General features: G+C 41.5%; 1 protein-coding gene and 1 non-coding gene across 2 annotated transcripts in view; one reads left to right on the top strand and one right to left on the bottom strand.

Moving 5' to 3' along the window:
* The window catches only part of AHCYL2 (adenosylhomocysteinase like 2), a gene marked incomplete at its 5' end in the record, with an annotated part of 209390 nt that overhangs the window by 4595 nt on the left and 186072 nt on the right, over positions 1–18723 (bottom strand). The window contains 4 exon segments of the mRNA XM_014591718.1: positions 679–699; positions 2457–2555; positions 12305–12399; positions 15864–15934. Of these exon segments, the coding sequence (XP_014447204.1) occupies positions 679–699; positions 2457–2555; positions 12305–12399; positions 15864–15934 (286 nt within the window).
* On the top strand, positions 10698–10802 carry LOC114009737 (U6 spliceosomal RNA). The gene has a single exon (XR_003551123.1). It is a non-coding gene; the product is annotated as a U6 spliceosomal RNA (small nuclear RNA).

Here is an 18723-nt window from a genome sequence, read left to right as displayed (position 1 = left end):
TTCAGCAGACGGCCCTGGAGGTCAAAGGTGAAGACATGAACGGGTTAGAACAAACTCACTGGCCTTCGAGGGTGAGGGACGACCATGACTGCCATTCCCAATGGCCACTAATAGGAATCCAATGATTAACATTTCAATGAAACCACTGAAAATTCTGATAAATGTGATGAAGGAGTAATAGCCAGAAAATTTCTAAAATGATGTGGAAAGGACGAGATGGTCACATGATACTGAGGCTTATGCCAAGGAAGGTTATATTTCTCTTGAATTTTCTACTCTCTAGGCAAAATATCCTCCTTCTGAGAATCCGCATTTCTTTGAAAGGCTGAAATGAGGACCTAGTCAAATCCAGGGGCGATCTCTCCAGGTGTGAGGGGAGCTTTCTTTACATTAAGAGGCGGTGATAGTTTTTGTGCTTCTTCTGCAGCTGGTTCTCTTGAAATCAAGGGCAGTCTCGCTCTGAGTGGATATTTCAGGTGAGAAGGGCTAGAAACTGACCTCAATGCTACCTACCCTTTTCTCTTTTGTTTCCTAGGTAGCCTGACCACCTTTTTTGCTTAACCACAGAGCCAAAAATATCTGTGGTGTTTGCTTCTGTCACACAATTATTAAATGGGACCTCCTAGTGCAACTAGAAATAAGCCAGCCGACATGGGGCTGACATAAGAGCTATTAATGCATATTTAATAACCTGCCTATCTCTCCATACAGACCCCTGCTTTGTGAAGAAATAATTTATTCCCTATGGATACTCTGAAGTATTTGAGAAGGTAAGACAAAGCAAGGAAAAAGTGAGGAGAATACGGACACTCAAGCCTAACTTCATGGGCCCCTATACACAGGTAATATATCTTTATTATTCTCATAATCAACTTCTTTTATTTATTTATTTATTTATTTATTTGCCAGAGGGCAAGTACACTGGCCAGAGAGGGACAGTCTGTTTCTTTAATATAAAAGGAAAAAAAAAAAAAGAAAACTGACTGAAAATCAAAACCTGAGAAAAGTATTATTATCCTCCTTGTTATTTTGGTATCTTTCCCTGAAGAACAGAAAACTTCAAGGGCAGGGAGCATCATCATAGCTGCCAGGAATCCAGGACTAGGGAAGAGAAACTTTCAAGAAAGGAAAAGTCAGGGGGCAGCAGGTGACGTGGTAGTTAAGTGCTGGACTTCCTCATGGCCGACTATGGTTCAAGTCCTGGACCTGGCATTTGAAAATCATTCTGGGGGTGTGTGGGCCCCAAATCCCAAGATCAGAATGGAGATGGGATTGTGGTATGGTCCTCCCTTCGGAGGGTGATTTCTCATTTTCCCTCTCTGTCTCTCTCTGGTGAGCATACATACCCTATGCAAAAACCTAAAAAAAAAAAAAAAAAAAAAAAGGAAAAGCAGTCAGCCATTGACAGGAATGGCTAAATGGAATGAAAGTCAGAAATAACTGTGACCTAGAAAAACCCAGGATGGGAAATCTCAATAAAGTGACCAATATATAGCTGAGTACCTACTAAACATCTGGCTCCTTCAGGGGAACAGACACTCAAAAACATGGACTCATGGCCAGCTAGGCACAGAGAGTGCCAGCACTTGGGAGGCTGGCAGCTGCATGGGAGGCCTGGGTTAAGCTGCCGGGCTGCTCTGAACACGTTGGGCACAGGTGTATCTGTAATCCTAGGTAATTGGGAAGTCGGGGCAAGATCTTGTCAAAAAAGATTCATCTCTGTCACTATCCTTTCCTCTTTCTCACCCTCTCTCTCTTGCATAGAGAATAAACAAAATAAAACAAACTAAACCAAAAAATGGGGAATCAATCAACAAAAATATGACTTTCCCAGAGTTTGCTTAAGATCATCTTTGTTACAGTCAGGATTACTGCTCTGTGATTAGTGACTAAAGCAGCCCACAAAAGACATTATCTCTTTGTAAGCATCGCTCAAGTGGCGCTGGTTCTGTCTGTTAAGGCATTCCACAGTAGCAGTCATTATCTGACTCAACCTGTAGAATGACATGGAGAGACAGGATAATTGGTGAAAAGTGGGGAACCAAAATAGTTTCTTAATTGCTAAATGAAAAGAGCTTTCACAATTAGAAGTAAAATGCATGGGTAAAGGAGTTAAACTTGCACTTAGGAGAAGGAGTTGCAAGTATAAGAGAACATGAGGGGAGGAGGGGACCTGGGACCTGGTATTGCAGTCTTTCCCGGCAAGGGTTAATATCTTTTTTTTTTTTTTTTAAGAATTATTTATTTAATTTTATTTATCATTGTCATTATTCTTCTATTTGCTACAGGGCACATATACACACCAAAGAGAGACAGAGAGAGATAGAGGGAAAGTGGAAAAGCAAACCACCTGGTCCAGGACTTGAACTGAGGTTGGCCATGTGGGAGTTCAGTACCCCAACCACCATACCACCTGCTGACCCAAGGGTGTATATCTTGTGCCAGCCTCATCTTACCTCGGCCAGCAGCACTATCCTCTTGCCATCAGGCCATATCACATGGTCAACTTGGGATCTCACCCGCTCCCAGGTCAGTTCTGGTGTCCGCAGACTCGCCTGGAACACACAGTGTGAATACAACATCAGTCGTGGCAAGTCCCACTCTGGGGACAGAAAGACGTTGAAGGGAGCTGTTTCAAATAACAAGTTGAAAGAAGCAACCAACATGCCAGATGGAAAATACCTGTCCTGGGTTGATTAGAACTGTTCCATTTCAGAGAATTTAATCTTAGGCCCAGCCAGGGAGGGATCACTCAGGATATCATTCCACAACATCTACTGTACGCCCACTCTCTGCTGAGCACAGTAAAAGGTGCTACAGGAAATACAAAAGAAACCAAAGACATGGTTTCTGCCTTCAAAAAACTTGTACTTTAGTCTGGGACACAAAACAATACATATGTGAAAGGGAAAAATCCTTTAAAATACCTACAAAGCAACATGCAAACAAGTGCAAATTAATACAGTGCAAACGGAATACGTAAGTGCTGAAGAGACAAGAAGAACAGGAGAATCAGAGCTGAATGGGGTTAGAAAAGGCTAAATGTCTTAAACATCGCATGCTGGGACCCAAGGGTCTGCCCTCATGTCCCAATGTCAACAGGTTCCACCTTCTCAATGATGGTGGTTTACCCGCAAGGTACAGAAGCTTTGTGACCTAAGTGCGACATGTGAAGTAGCCTTGAAAGAATGCTTAATGGCAAAGCTCCCAAAAGCTCACCCTCCTTCTACTTCTGTATATTGTATATCCAGAGAACAAGAGAAAAAATGTTAAGTTGATTAACAGCGGCAATCATGTAATAGTCACAGGGCATGGACTGAAGACAGTGACTTCTTCCAACAAGCAATGCCTACACTACAAAGAGAGGTCATACTCCAAAACCACCCACTGATTCATTTGATAAAATCAGGACCTTCTATCAATAGTAGTTTTCAAACAAACACAGAAAAACACTTTTAGTTATACAATAATCATTGACATACCATAGTCTAGGCTTTATAGTAAAGGATATAGATAGAGATAAGGCTGTGGTTCCTTTCCTAGACTGGGAGCAGCATCTTCCTTCCACTTTTGTATACCCAAGGTCTATCTAAACATACAGTGGGATGCTCAATTAGTGTTAGAAATTCATGGTCCCTAAGTCTGGGGACACCAATCTAGTGGAAAAGACAGATATATAACTATTTCAGTTATTCAGAATGGTACAAGAGGTTTTAAAAAAGTTCATGGAAGATGTACTTTTTAAAATGTACTATGAAAAAAACTATGCATGGATTTTAAAAAAAAATCTTCGTACCAAAATAAACTTACACAGTAATTCTATTCTTCTTTTAAGTTTTTAAGGCAGGGTCTTTGCTGTGTCATGATTCTCCCATCCCAGCCTCCCAGCTGGTACTTCAGGTGTGAACCACCAGCTCCAGTGCTTTTTCAGGCATGGTCTCTCTGTAGACCATGCCAGTCTTAAGACTGACAGCCTCCAGCCTCAGCCTCCCAAGTCACTGGGAATCGAATCTGGGCCTCCCTCGTACCCCAGTCTGTGGAGCACAGCCTGTACCACTGTGGCTGTGCATCACAAACCTTCTGAAGTCCTCTTGTATTCACAGTCTGCATCATTTCTTTTCTTTTTTTAAAAAAGAATTATCTTATTTAACTTTATTTATTTATTTAAATTTGATCAGAGAGGGACAGAGAGCAAGAGAGAGACAGAGGGAAAGTGACAAAGCAAGCCGCTAGGTCTAGGACTTGAACCACAGTCAGCCATGTGGGAGTCCAGCGCCCGTAACCACCACGCCACCTGCTGGCCCCTGCATCATTTCCTTATTAGGTAGATGAGAAACACAAAATTTGAGATACAAAGTTTCATACATTGGTTCAACCTTTTTTAGAGCAAATTTGTCTGTAGCTAACAAAATGTTATATGTTCCTAATCTTTGACCAACTAATTTCATTTTTAGGGCTCTATCCTATAGACACACTTGCTTAAATTCAGAAATGTATGTGCTTAAGTATGTTTAGTACAGTGTTATTGTAATAGCAAAAATGTAAGTCAAAAAGAGAATGGCAGGTCAGCCCCATAGTACAGTAATTAAGTACTGCATGGAGGAAGCCAGATCCCACATGGCTGACCAGGGTCTGAATCGTGGTCCTGGTAGCAACACACTTGGTATATGTGTGCCCAGGACTCTGACAGGATGGAGAACTGGCAGAAGAAAAATTGCAGTATGACCAGATTACATTAGGGATGCTTTTTCCTCTCTCTCTCTCATCCATATGTGCCACCTCTATCATGAATAAACAGAAAAAAGTTAAAAGAACAACAACAAAGGAATGGCTAGGTTATCTGAATAGTCCCATACAATGGAATATTATGCAATTATTTTTTTTAAAAAAGGAGTAGACTATATGGTAACATAAAAACCATCCATATTAAGTGAAAAAAATCAAGTTGAAGAATAATACAGTATAACCTAGATTTGAAGTTTTTTAGTTCTTTTTTTTAAAATTTGTTATAGGGCACATGGGTCATAATCATGTCGCAATTCCTTCTCCATTTCCCCTTCCTTTCAAGATTTTGGGTATGCACACACATGCCTGGCATGTTTTTAAAGCCATTGGGTCTGAGGCTTGAACCACACAGCTAGCCATGCAGAATTCAGCTGCATTAACCACCATGTCACCAGGTGGCCCAGTTTTTGACTTATTTTAAACATATTGTTAAAAGGTTTTTTTTTTAAGAGAGAGTTTTGCTACAGAGCACGTGCGCTTGCCAGAAAGACAGAGAGAGACATAGAGCCAGAAAGCAAGGAATCACCCCCAGGGGGATGACCACACCGCAATCCCTTTGCCTCATTCTTGTCTCAGGGTCTTGGGCATGCATGCAGACATGCCTGGCATGAGTTTTAAGCCACCAGGTTCAGGACTCAAACCATGGTCGACTACATGGAAGTCCAGCGGGGCAACCAATACACTATCTGCTGGTCTCTATATTGTTTACATTTTAAAAAGTTATTTGTTTTATTTATGATAGAGAACATGTGTGTGTGCATGAGCCAGAAAGCAAGAGGAAGAAGCACCGTTGACAAGTCCTTGGGTCTTGTCATGCTGTAATCCCCTTTCCTCAGCCCTGTAGCACTTCAGGATTTGGGGCATGTGCCCCCCCATGCCTGACCCAGGGATCAGAACCTGCCATTGCCATGTGGCTTCCACCTCTGCAGTTCAGTTTGCTGCCAAAAACACCACTAGGCTGGGCCGTGGTTGAATTTTGAAACTATGGAAGTATTGCTAAATTAGGAATTTTAAAAGAAAATTTATAAATACTGAAAATAGAGTTTAAAAGAATTTACTCAAATGGATGATTTGGGGAATTTAAAGATATACAAGGTAAATCTCTTAGTTTTTGCAAGTATCACAGTGGAAGGTAATAATCCCATAAAGTTATGAAACACTCCTTGATTCCACTGGCATTTTTTATTAAAATGCGGCTTTAAGGTACATTATGCTTTTACTGTTTCACATTCCCAATCTTCCAGAGGACAAGCAAGCCTTTTGATTGGGAGCAAAGAGTTGAGGCCATAATTACAAGTCTCCTGTCTTAGGAAGTATTCTTGGGAAAGAAAAGATGTGAAATCAAGAAAAAGACACAGTTTTAAAAATTTTATAGGAGCCAGCAGGTGGCATAGTGGTTAAGGTGCCGGATTCCCACATGGTCGACTGTGGTTTGAGTCCTGGACCCTGTGGCTTGAAACTCACACTGGGCGCCTGTGCGTGCCCCAAATCCCGAGGAAGAATGGAGGAGAAAGGATTGTGGCATAGCCATCCCTGCTGGGGGTGGTGATTTCTCATTCTTTGTCTCTGGTGAGCACATGTACCCGAAGGTAAAAATCTCTTTAAAAAAATGCACATGGTTAGTTTCTTCAAGTTTGCTCAAACATCACCTTCTTAGTAAGGCTCACAGCTCGATCGCGCTGTATAAAATACTAACCCAGTGCTCAGGTCCTCTTACATGCTTTATTTTTTCTTTCATCCGTGGTATTACTGCCTTCTAACATACTATACACTTCATTTACTATGTTTATTGTGCCCTTCTTTTCATCATAATATGAGCTCTATGAGGCCAGGAGTCTTGGCCTATTTTTTGCATCTAAGCACCTAGAATAGCACCTGCATATAGCAATCACACAAAAACATCTGTGGTTGAAGGTAAAAAACCTTCTGGCCCAGGGGCCAGTTGGTGGCATGGTAGTAACTCAACTGGACCCACAATGGAAAGGTACTGGGTTCACTTCCTGGAGCTTCCAGGTGCATACTGGGTGTGCACATGTGCCTATGATCTGGGCTGGCTGAAGCTCTAAGTGGATCTCAGCATGAGGACCCTGTTAGGGGTTGCCTGTCTCTTTGTGTGTGTATCTCTTTCGTGGAAGAACTAAAGTAAATAAGCTTAAAAAAAAAAATAGGTCTTTCGGATTTTATCCTGAGAGATGACTCATGTTTGGTGTGCCTTGAGAGGAGAGACTACCATCAAGATTTGAAGTTATCTATAAGTTAGAAAGAGGTAAAAATACCACATATGGGGACCAGCAGATAGCATAATGGTTATGTCACTGGACTCCCACATAGTCGGCCATGGTTCAAGTCCTGGACTGGTGACTTAAAATTCACCCTGGGTGCATGTGTCTGCATGTCCAAAATCCCAAGATGAGAATAGAGGAGAGAAAACTGCAGCATGGTCATCCCCTCAGAGGGTGATTTCTCACCATCTGTCTCTATCTTTCTGGCAAGCACACAAGCCTTATAGCAAAAATCTCTCTCTCTCCAGAAACAAACAAACAAACAAACAAAAAACAAACAAAAAAGCCCCACGTGCAGAATAACAAAATGAGGGACCAGCAGATAGCATAATGGTTATGTCTGGACTCCCAGGTAGTCGGCCATGGTTTGAGTCCTGGACCTGGTGGCTTGAACTCATGCCAGGTGCGTGTGTGTGCATGCCCAAGATCCTGAGAGGAGAGAGGATTGGAGCATGGCCATCCCCCCTGCAGGGTGATTCCTTGCTTTCTGTCTCTCTGTCTCTCTTTGTCTTTCCAGTGAGTGCACACACCCTATAGCAAAAATCTCTCTAAAGTAATAATAATAATAATAATAACAATAACAACAACAAAATGAAATAAAACACAAGGCTAGGGAGGCCAGGTGGTGGCACAGTGAAACAACATGATGCTCTGTGAGGCAGACCCATCTGGGAAGTTGACCAGCTGACAGCTGGAGAACTCCCTGAGTATGCCAGGCATGCATGTGCCCATGATCTGGGCTGGCTGAGGCTGAGGGTGGATCATGGTGTCCACACCCTGCCAAGGCTGCTGTATTACTTGCTGTGTCTCTTTGTCTCTGTCTCTCACTCATATAATAAATACATTTATTTTTTTAATTGCCAGAGGGTGCACACAGTTGCCAGAGAGAGAGAGAGAAAGAGAGAGAGAGGATAAAAGCACTCCCAACAGAATATGGTCACACTGCAATCCCTTCTCCATTTCTCCATCCTGTTGGGATTTGGGGCACACATGCACACGTATATGGGTTTTTTCCAAGCTGCTGGGGCCAGAATTTGAACTGCAGTTGGCCATGTGGATTCTGGCTCCCTTAATCACTACTTTAAAAGGCTAGTGCCAATAAACTTAAAAAAAAAAAAAAAAAAAAAAAAAGGACGCTAGACTAGGGAGTCAAAAAACCTGGATTATCATTCCGAATCAATTATATGACTGTCAACATCTTACAGTTTTTAGGTTCCTCATCAAAAGTGAAGAATGAGAATAATGCTGGGCCAGCCAGTTGCATAGTGGCTAAGGCTCTTGGATCCCACATAGCTGACTGCATGGTTTAAGTTCTGGAACCAATGGCTTGAAAACACACTGGGCTCATGTGTGTGCATGCTCAACATTCTGAAAGGAGGGAGAAATGGAGAAGAAGGGATTTTGGTATGATCATCTGCCCTAGGGGTTGCTTTCTCACTTTCTCTCTCTCTATGTTTCTTTGGTGAGCACGTGGCCTCGGTAAACTAAAAAAGCAAAAGAATGCCTCATGGAGTGGTCAAGAAGATGGAATGAAATACAGTAAAAATATAAGAGGGATATGGTTACACTCAGTTATTTTTATTTCAGAGTTTTGTGAGGTAATCTTACCTCATAATTTTACAGAATAACTTCAAATTGTGATGGTAGTCCTTCCTCCTGAGGTAGACTAGACATAAGTAATCTCTCAGGATAAAGTCCAGAAAGCTCTTTTTTCTTTTCTTTTTAAAAGGTATTTGCCACAGGGCATGTATGCTTGCCAGAAAGAGAAAGAGACAGGAAAAGTGAGAAATCACCCCTCTGGGGGATGGCCTCACCACAGTCCTTTCTTCTCTATTCTGTCAGGATTTTGGGCACGCATGTATATGTGCCCAGCACGTTTTTCAAGCCACTGAGTCCAGTATTTGAACTGTGGTCAGCCATGTGGGAATCGAGGGTCTTAACCACCATGCTACCTGCTGCTCCCCTCCCCCCCTTTTTTTAAAGTTTATTTATTTTAGGGGACCAGCAGTTAACGTAATGGCTATGTCGCTATGGCTAACTCCCATGTAGTTGACCACGGTTCAAGTCCCGGACCCAGTGGCTTAAACTCACGCCAGGCGCGTGTGCGTGCGTGCCCAAGATCCCGAGAGGAGAATGGAGGAGAAGGAATTGTGGCATGGCCATCCCCCCTGGGGGGTGATTTCTCGCTTTCTATCTCTCTGTCTCTGTCTTTCTGGTGAGTGCATGTGCCCTGTAGCAAAAATCTCTCCAAAAAAAAGAGAGAAAGTTTATTCATTTTATTTCTTCCATGAGAGAGAGAAGGAGAGAGAGAGATAAAACATTCCTTCCCTCTTCCCCAGCTCTGTAGATTTCACATTAGGGCCGAGCATGTTAAGGATGCTCCTCTTTTGGCTTTCCCATTTGGGTTCTACAGCACAATCATATGCCATAGAATTTTAGAAATATTAACATCTTGTTATCATTTGATAAAAGAGCAGAATGGCATGTAAGGAAAAAAGAGAATAGGGATGCTCGGGAGAAAATGAGCAACAGACATAAGAGTCTGTGTAAACAAGTGGAATAGGTTACGGAACTGTATACCACAGTTGAGTAAACATTTAGCTGACAATTCAATATATTCTTACAAAAAATTGTGATCAAATGCACACATTATATGAAGTTCAATGTGAAGGCAATGAGTTTGTCTGTACAGTTGATTTGGTTGTTATACTCCACATGCATATTTTGAAAAACCATACTGAATCCCATGAAGATGTACAATGAATACTTGTAAACCAGGAATCATAATTAAAAATAAAACAAACAAACAAAAAAACCCTTAAACAAAAGCAAAAGAGAAAAGAAAAAAAAATTACCAACTAAATTATTCACTGTAAGCAAAATATCATGGTAAGACAGAGTAGAGGAGACTTGTCACTCAGATATCCCAGGGCAGAAATAGACTTTGGTAGGTTGCTTTGCCAGCTATTTTTAATAATAGAAGAATAGAGCACAGAGTTAAAAAGAGAAACCTTATAAAATAGATATTATCCAACAGGTTCTTAATATACCATCTGATCCTCTTCCAGGCAATGCTGAAGCTCAATCAGGGCAGCCCTCAGTAGAGATGAAAGCATGCCCTGCTTGAGCCAGTTGCCCAGAGACAAACACAGTTGCACCATAAAAGTACCACAAATTCAAAACCAGAGTTAATGTCACACTGAGAGATCTTTTTAAACCTACTTTGGTAGGTTTAAAAAGAAATGAATAACAATTCTATTAATTATTATCTGAGTGACATATTAGGAGTACATGCTACGATGGCTTGGAAGATTTTAGGATGAACGTAAGCAAATTATAGAACCAAAGTGATAATTTTTTTAAAATTATTTTTTATGTAGTTTTATTTATTCATTTATTTATTTTAATTTGACTAGAGAGAGAGAGGAAAGTACGAAAGCTAAGCCGCCAGGTCCAGGACCTGAACCATGGTCAGCCATGTGGGCGTGTCCAGCACCTTAACCACCACGCCACCTGCTGGTCCCAAGGCGATGGATTTTTCAAGTTAGAAAAACACATGCTACTATCCATGGCACTGGATTGATTGTGACACCGACGCAATTTCTATCATTCAGAAAATACATTATGAATGTTCACTTCAGCAGTACATATACTAAAATTGGAATGATACAGAGAAGATTAACATGGCCCCTGTGCAAGGATGACATGCAAATTCATGAAGTGTTCCATATTTTTAGGTAAAATTGGTTCTCTGACTTAAAAAAAAAAAAAGAAAGTACATTAAGGGAAGATTTAGCCCAGTAAAAGGGGGAGAGACAAGAAGAAACCACAGTAGGAGGGATTTTAAAAAGTTTGTGGAGGGCTGGCCCATGGCCTACTGCCGCGGGAGCCAGATCCTACTTGGCCAACCACAGTTTGAGTCTTAGCCCACGTGGCTTGAAGAACATGGCAGGTGCATGTGGGTTCATGCCCCGGAGGATATGGAGAAATGGAGGAGAGAGGCCTGTGACATGACCATTAGGGAGTGCTTCCTCCCGCTCCCTCATCTGACCTTTTCTGGTGGGTGCATGTGCTCTCTGGCAATTAAAACAAAAAAGGTTTCTGAAAAATGAAATTAAAATACTCGTTTATTTTGGTGAAAATCATATTGAAATCCATGCATAATTTTTTCAGGATACACATTTCCCATGAACTTTTTATTTATTTATTTTTTTGAAGAGAGGTTTTTGACATAGGATGCATACGCTTACTGGAAAGACAGAGAGAGACAGAAAGACAGAAAGCAAGAAATCACTCCCAATGAGGGATGGCCACACCACAATCCCTTCTCCTCCATTCTCCTCTCAGGATCTTGGGCACACATGCACACGCACCCAGCATGAGTTTAAGCCACTGGGTACAGGATTCGAACCACGATCAATAGCATGGGAGTCCAGCAATGTGACCATTAGGCCCTCTGCTGGTCCCCTCCCATGAACTTTTTAAAGACATCTTTTATTTGACAGGCAATCTTTTCTTTTTCTTTTTCTGGAGAGGTTTTTGCTATAGGGCGCGTGCACTCGCCAGACAGAGAGACAGAGAGACAGAAAGCAAGAAATCAAGAAATCACCCCCCGGGGGGATGGTCATGCCATAATCCCTTCTCCTTCATTCTCCTCTCAGGATCTTGGGCACGCACGCACATGCGCCCGGCGTGAGTTTAAGCCACCAGGTCCGGGACGCGAACCGCGGTTGACTACGTGGGAGTCCAGTGACATAGCCATTACGCTGACTGCTGGTTCCCAGGCACAGTCAATCTTAAGCAACACACTCATCTCAGCCCATAGATTTCTCTCTTTGACTCATATCCTTGGACCAACCTTATTTCACCTATAAGGTAAAATCAAACGTCCTTGAAATTCTATCAAACTGAATCATAATCATTGCATATCCTTTTTGTAGTTTTGAGTTGACTCAGCTCTCAATCTTAAAAATGAAGATAAAATGGCTTACAGTATAAGTATAAGCAGGAATCAAACTTGTGTGGAAGAAGATAATCACCCAAAATGATTAAGCTGAGGTGAAGGAGCTTTATAGAATCTCCAAGCACAGGCCAGAGGGCTGGTAAGTGAAATGTGAACAACCCTGCCAGAACAGTCCTGCTTAGGATGGCTGGTGACCCTGTTCTTTCTTCTTCCAGTTTTTTCTTGAGAAAGAGAGTAAAAGAGAACCCCGAAATAATGAGCCACTGGGTCTTACCACGTCAATCTCTGTGTTGGAATGTCCCATGTTACAGACAATGCAACTATTCTTCATACGGTCCAAGTGCTCTCTGGTAACTACGTTCTTGTTACCTTAAAAACAAGAAATAACCACATAAAAATTGAAGTTGGACTCATATCTCATACAATATGTAAACATTAACTCAAAATTGACCATAGTAAGAGCTAAAATTATAAAACTCTTTAGAACATAGGTCAAATCTTGAGTTGAGCAATGGTTTTTTAGATACAACATCTAACACACAGGCAACCAAAGAAAAAGTAAACCAGACTACACAACAAGTAAAGATTTCAAAAACTTTATTTATGTATTTATCTCTTCCATGAGAGAGACAGAGAGAGAAATAGAAAGAAAGAGAAAAGCATCCCCAACAGGCTACTCACACCATGCTCTACCCCTAGTCTCATGAGCACTAGTGTGGTCAGGGAGGGCCTGGGATGCAAACTCAGGACCCTTCCCATGTGAGTCCAGTTGGGTTACCTATACACTACCACCTGGCTCCAAAAAAATTTTAAAAAAAATTTTTTTCTGCCAGAGTTCTCATGTACTTCCTGGAAAGAGACAGATAGAGAGAAAGAGGAAGTGAAAAAGCATCCTCCATGGAATATGGTTATACTAAAATCCCTTCTCCTTCATTTATTCCTCCTTACAGGATCTGGAGCATGTGTGTGTGTGCCCAATGTTTCTCAAGTTACCAGGTCTACAACTTGAACAACGCAGTTGGCCTTATGGAATCCAGCTACCTTAACTACTTGTACCATGGACTGGACCCCACACAAAAACTTGTAGATAATGTTTACAGCAGCACTATTCATAATAGCCGAAAAGTAAAACTAACCCAAATGTCTATCAACTGGATAAATAAAATGTGTTATGGCCATATAATGGAATATTATTCAGCAAGAGAAAGGAATGAATGGACCTTGAAAACATCATGCTAAGTAACAGAAGCCAGTCACAAAAAGTCTACATATTGAAAGGCCAGCAGGCAGTGCAGTGGTTGAGGTGCTGGATTCCCACATGGCTGACTGCAGTCTGAGTCTCAGACCCAGCAGCTTGAGAATCACGCCAGCCAAGTGTATGTGCATGCACAAAATCCTGAGAGAAGAATAGAGGGGGGGACTGCAGGGTGGCTATCCCCCCAGGTGGGTAATTTCTCACTGTCCCTGTCTCAGTCTCTTTCCAGCAAGCGCATGTGCCTTACAACAAAAATCTAAACAAACAAACAAAAAACCCCAAATTATATAATAAATTATTCTATTTATATGAAACATCTAGAACAGGCAAATCCGTAGTGATAGAAATATTAGTGATTGGGCCAGCACAAGTCTGGTGGTTAAAGTGGCTGGATCCCACATGGCTGACCCCATGGTTTGAGTCCTGGATCAGGCAGCTTGAGAAACACACAGGGTATGTGTATATGATGCCAAAAATCCCCAAAGGAGGGGGAGAGAGAGGAGAAGAGATTGAGATGTGACCATTCCACACAGAGATGATTTCTCTCTCTCTGGAAGCACATGTATACTCCAGAAAAAATTTTAAAACAAGAAAGAAAGATGGATTAGCATTTGTTGAGGGCTGGATGAAGATGGAGCACAGAATAAGGAGTGAATACTAATGGTATGGGGCTTCTTTTTTGGATGATAAAAATGTTCTGGAATTAGATGATGGGAATATTACATGACTTTAATAAAAAACACCAGACTGTCCACTTTTTTTTTTTTCAAGGAGGTTTTTGCTATAGGGTACGTGCGCTCACCAGACAGACAGAGACAGAGAGACAGAAAGCAAGAAATCATCCCCCAAGGGAGATGGTGATGCCACGATCCCCTCTCCTCCATTCTCTTCTCAGGATCTTGGGCACGCACGCACACACGCCTGGCGTGAGTTTAAGCCACTGGGTCTGGGACTTGAACCGTGGTCGACTACATGGGAGTTCAGCGACATAGCCATTATAGTAACTGTTGGTCCCCAGACTGTCCACTTCAAAAAGGGTAAACTTTATGATATGTAATGTATACTTTAAAGGGTGATCTTTATGGTATGAGAATTATACTTCAATAAAAAAAAGATCATTGCTATGGTTGTACAACCTTGTAAATTTACTATTAAACATTGAATTAAACACTTTATTTATTTATTTAGGTTTTTGCTATAGGGAGTGTGCCTAGCTGGAGAGACAGAGAGAAAGAGAGAAATCACCCCCTCCTCCCAAGGGGGATGGTCATACTACAATTTCTTCTTCTCCATTCTCCTCTTAGGATACTGGGCATACATGCACACATGCCTGGCATGAGTTTCAAGCCTCCAGGTCCAGGATGTGAACCACAGTCGTCCATATGGGAGTCCAGTGACCTAACCACTATGCCACCTACTGGCCCTGAATTGTGCATTTTAAATGGATGAAATGTATGGTATGTGAATCAGATCTCAGTATAGCTATTAAAAAAGAAAAAAAGGGAAAGAAATCCAGGGGATCAATCTGAAGTAAGAACAGGTTCTTATGGCCCCTCTTCTCTACACCTAGTCTCCCTGAGGTTATAAATACATTCTGATATTCCTCCCTCTAATATAGGATTATAAAATAAAGCCAGTGTTCTTGTAGACTATGGTTCCATATTAAAAATGAAAGAAGTATTTCAGTCTAAGGAAACTGGCTATCTCTGCATTTTCCTCCCTAAAACTCAAAAATCTACCTCTTATGGAATTAACAAAATAACTTCTCCCACTTTCTCTAACCATGAAGAATTTTGTTCTAGTCTTGCCTTAATTATAGGGACTAGAAACACACATCACTTTTAGAGGCATAATAAAAAAATCAAAGTACAAATTTAAAATCTGGCTGCTCAAATAAAACTCTGCAAATGAATCTCATGTCTAGCCATATCCTAGGTAACCGAAGATGGATGGTGATCACTATTGCTTGGATGTCCCCTACCCCAAAATTTATGTGTTGCGATTTGGCTGTGATGGTATTAAGAGGGTGAAAAGTTGGTTCACTATGGTATTGAGGGGTGGGACCTTTGGGAGGAGATTAGGATTAAGGTAATTAGGGTTGGACCCCAGATTGACTCCTGGCATGTTTATAACAAGAGAGAATGAGACTAGAGGAGAGAGACCTGGACACAGAAGCTCTGCTCTGTGCATGCCCCTGCCCTCTGACATGCTCTGATGTAGCTAGGAGACTCTCAGAGATGCTGGCACCATGCTGTTGGACTTCTCAGCCTCTAAAACCATGAGCTAAATAAAGTTCTATTCTCTTAAATGACCCATACTCAGGTATCTCTGTTATTAGCAACAGAATGGAGCTATAACAGTTATAAAGGGAAGAGAGAAATTTTTCTATAGGGATAACCTACTGGTATACCCTTGGGCAGAGTTCTAAAGATGCAGGGAGAATGTGAAAGAATGGTTTTATGGAATTACTATCTCTGGCTCTTAGAGTCTGGTTCTATTAAAAGCATTTCTAATTATCTTTCACTTACTCCATGAAAGCTTCCCAAGTGCCACCCCGTTAAATATGTTACAATCGTACCTGTACAGGTAATAACAATGTCCACTTGTCGGATGACCTCATTTAATTTCACCAATCGAAATCCATCCATACTGTAGGAATAAAGCATGACCAATTAACGTAGAAAGGCAGCCAGGGAGACTTTTGCCTTAGAACCTCAAAAACTATTACTAAGTAATAGTTTTGTTACCTACATTGTCACTTCTTGAGATAGCTATTCTATTCTTAGCCATAAAAAATCTGAACCATTTCTCTCACGTCATCGGCATTTACTTCTTCCTGATAATAGTGAGCTGGGGATTACCAAGCGATCCCTTGACCAAGTTTCTAGAAAGTCCTTTTAGTCACTGAATTTACTAATTGAAACTGCTCTCCCCAGATCATTGATGATCTCTTGAAAGCCAAAAACTTAAGTATTTCTTAGACTTTTGTATTACCTGATTTCTTCTTCTATGTTAAACATTATTTATCTCTAAAGACTCTGTGATATTTTTCTCTCCTGGTTTTTCTCCTACTTTTATGTCTCTTCTCAACATCAATCAACCTCTAAACCCTGGTACCCTGTAGGGTTATGCTTTTGACATTTCTCTAGTCTTTAAGTACTCATCTACACTCTTCCTTTGGGTGCGGATAACTACACACAGAGGGATGATTTACATGTTCATATCTTTAACTTAGATCTTTCCAACACTTCATAGCCATGGATCAAATTCTCCACTGGGCAGCAGCTCAGGAATGTCTGTCCTAGAAGGATCTCAAACTTACCATATTTGAAAATAAACTCGTTACAGTCCACAAGATCCTCAATCTCATCTATATTTTCTATAATTTCTACTTTGATTAATTGCATCATTAGTCACCCAACTATATACTAGAATGTCCTAACCTACTATCTCTCCCTAATTGAAGTTGTCACCAAATTTGGCTGATGCTTCGTCCTTTTTTTGGAGAGGTTTTTGCATGTGCTTGCCAGAAAGACAAAGAGAGACAGAGAGACAGAAAGCGAGAAATCACCCCCCAGGGGGGTTGGTCATGCCGCAATCCCTTCTCCTCCATTCTCCTCTCGGGATCTTGGGCACGCATGCACATGCGTCCAGTGTGTTTAAGCCACCGGGTCCAGGACTCGAACAGCGGTCGGCTACATGGGAGTTCAGCGACACAGTCATTACAGTAACTGCTGGTTCTGATGCTTTGTTTTAATTCCTTAAAAGTCTTTTGAATCTGTCCCCTCCACTCCACATATGCTAGCCTTGCTTAAATTCAGGTCTTACTACTTCTTGCCTAGATTACTGTAGTAAACCCTAGCCCAATCTCATTGCTTCTATGTTTACCTCTCTTTAAATCATTTTGCAGAGTGATTTTCCTAAATGCGATCTAAATCATATCACTTCCTGCCAATATAATAATATATGATTCCTATGAGTTCTACCTCAGATATTACCACTTCCCCTAATTTTCCTGTCAGTTACATTAAAATATCTACACCTTCATTTTTTAAAAAGGTTTTTGCCATAGGTTACGTGTTTCACTGGAGAGAGAGAGAGATAAAGAGAGGGGGAAAGTGAGAAATCACCCTTGGGGGGATGGCCACAGAACAATCCCCTCTCTTCCATTCTCCTCTTGGGATTTTGGGCACACACACACACACAAACCAGGTGTGTTTCTCGAGCTGCCAGGTCTTGGATTCAAAATGCGAAGTTGGCCATGTGGGTCCAGTGACTTAACTACCACGCCACCTGCTGGTCCTATTTACAACCTCCTTTTTTAATTTAATATTTTTCACCATAGGGCATGGGTGCTCACTAGAGAGAGACAGACAGAGACTGAGAAAGGAAAAGTCAGAAACCAGCCCCCAAGGGGGAATGGCCATGCTGCAATACCTACTCTATTCTCTTCTCAGGATTTTGGGCACACAAGCACATCTGCCTGGTATGATTTTCAAGCTGCTGGGTCTGGGACTGAAACCACGGTCAGCCATGTGGGAATCCAGCACCTTAACCACCATGCCACCTGCTGGTCCCTATTTAGCTTCTTAAATAGGCTGTGCTATCTCCTTCCATGTTCTCCATTCCTGGAATATACTTCCAAACTAAAAAAAATTCACATAAAGTTCAAGACTTGGCCCTACTGACATTGCCTTCTCCTTGCTCTTCAGTTCAGAAATCCCTTCTTTGCATTCCTACAGCATGTGCAGTTTACCTACATGTCAGCACTTACTATAATGCACAGTGGCTATTTGTCTCTGTGCTTCTAAAGCAGGACCTCACCTCGTACATCTGTTATCCTATTCACCCTCAGCACACAGCACAGTACCTAATAAACAGTAAGTGACCATTTCGTGTCTGGAAGATCATCTGAAGAGCACTGCAATCAGCAGTGAACAAGTTCAAGTTTCACAATGAACCCGAGAGTGCTGGAAGGTGGTGGTTCCTCTGCATGTGACAACCCTGACTGCAGAAAGCCAGCGATTCTCTTGGGGACATCTGTGGGTTTCTGGCTAGGAAGTGTGAGAGTTGGGGGGGGTGGGAGTGCCATGCCTTATTCTATCCTGGAGACCTTCCTCTGGAGGGCTAATGTAAAGACAAGGTGGAAGATCCAGGCTAGAGACCCTTGGATCATACAAGAGTTTTCAGGAATAGTGGTATTCCCCCGATCTTGCTGAAAATAGCAAGACACACTTTTAATAACTGCTACCATTTAACAAGCACTTATTATGTGACAGCAGCTCTGTATGGTCTATAATTACATATTTATTATACCACAAGTAATAATAAATAGTAATTATTTTATTAAACTCTCAAACCTATGAGGTAGTCCCTCATGTTTTTTTCTTTGTTCTTTCTTTTTTTTTTTACAGATAAGAAAGAAATTCTTTTCTTTT

Source organism: Tupaia chinensis, unplaced genomic scaffold, assembly GCF_000334495.1.
Source record: "Tupaia chinensis unplaced genomic scaffold, TupChi_1.0 Scaffold000610_1, whole genome shotgun sequence".
Classification (NCBI taxonomy): domain Eukaryota; kingdom Metazoa; phylum Chordata; class Mammalia; order Scandentia; family Tupaiidae; genus Tupaia; species Tupaia belangeri.
Note: the sequence above shows the minus strand (reverse complement) of the source record. Positions and strands in the feature narration are given on the sequence as shown.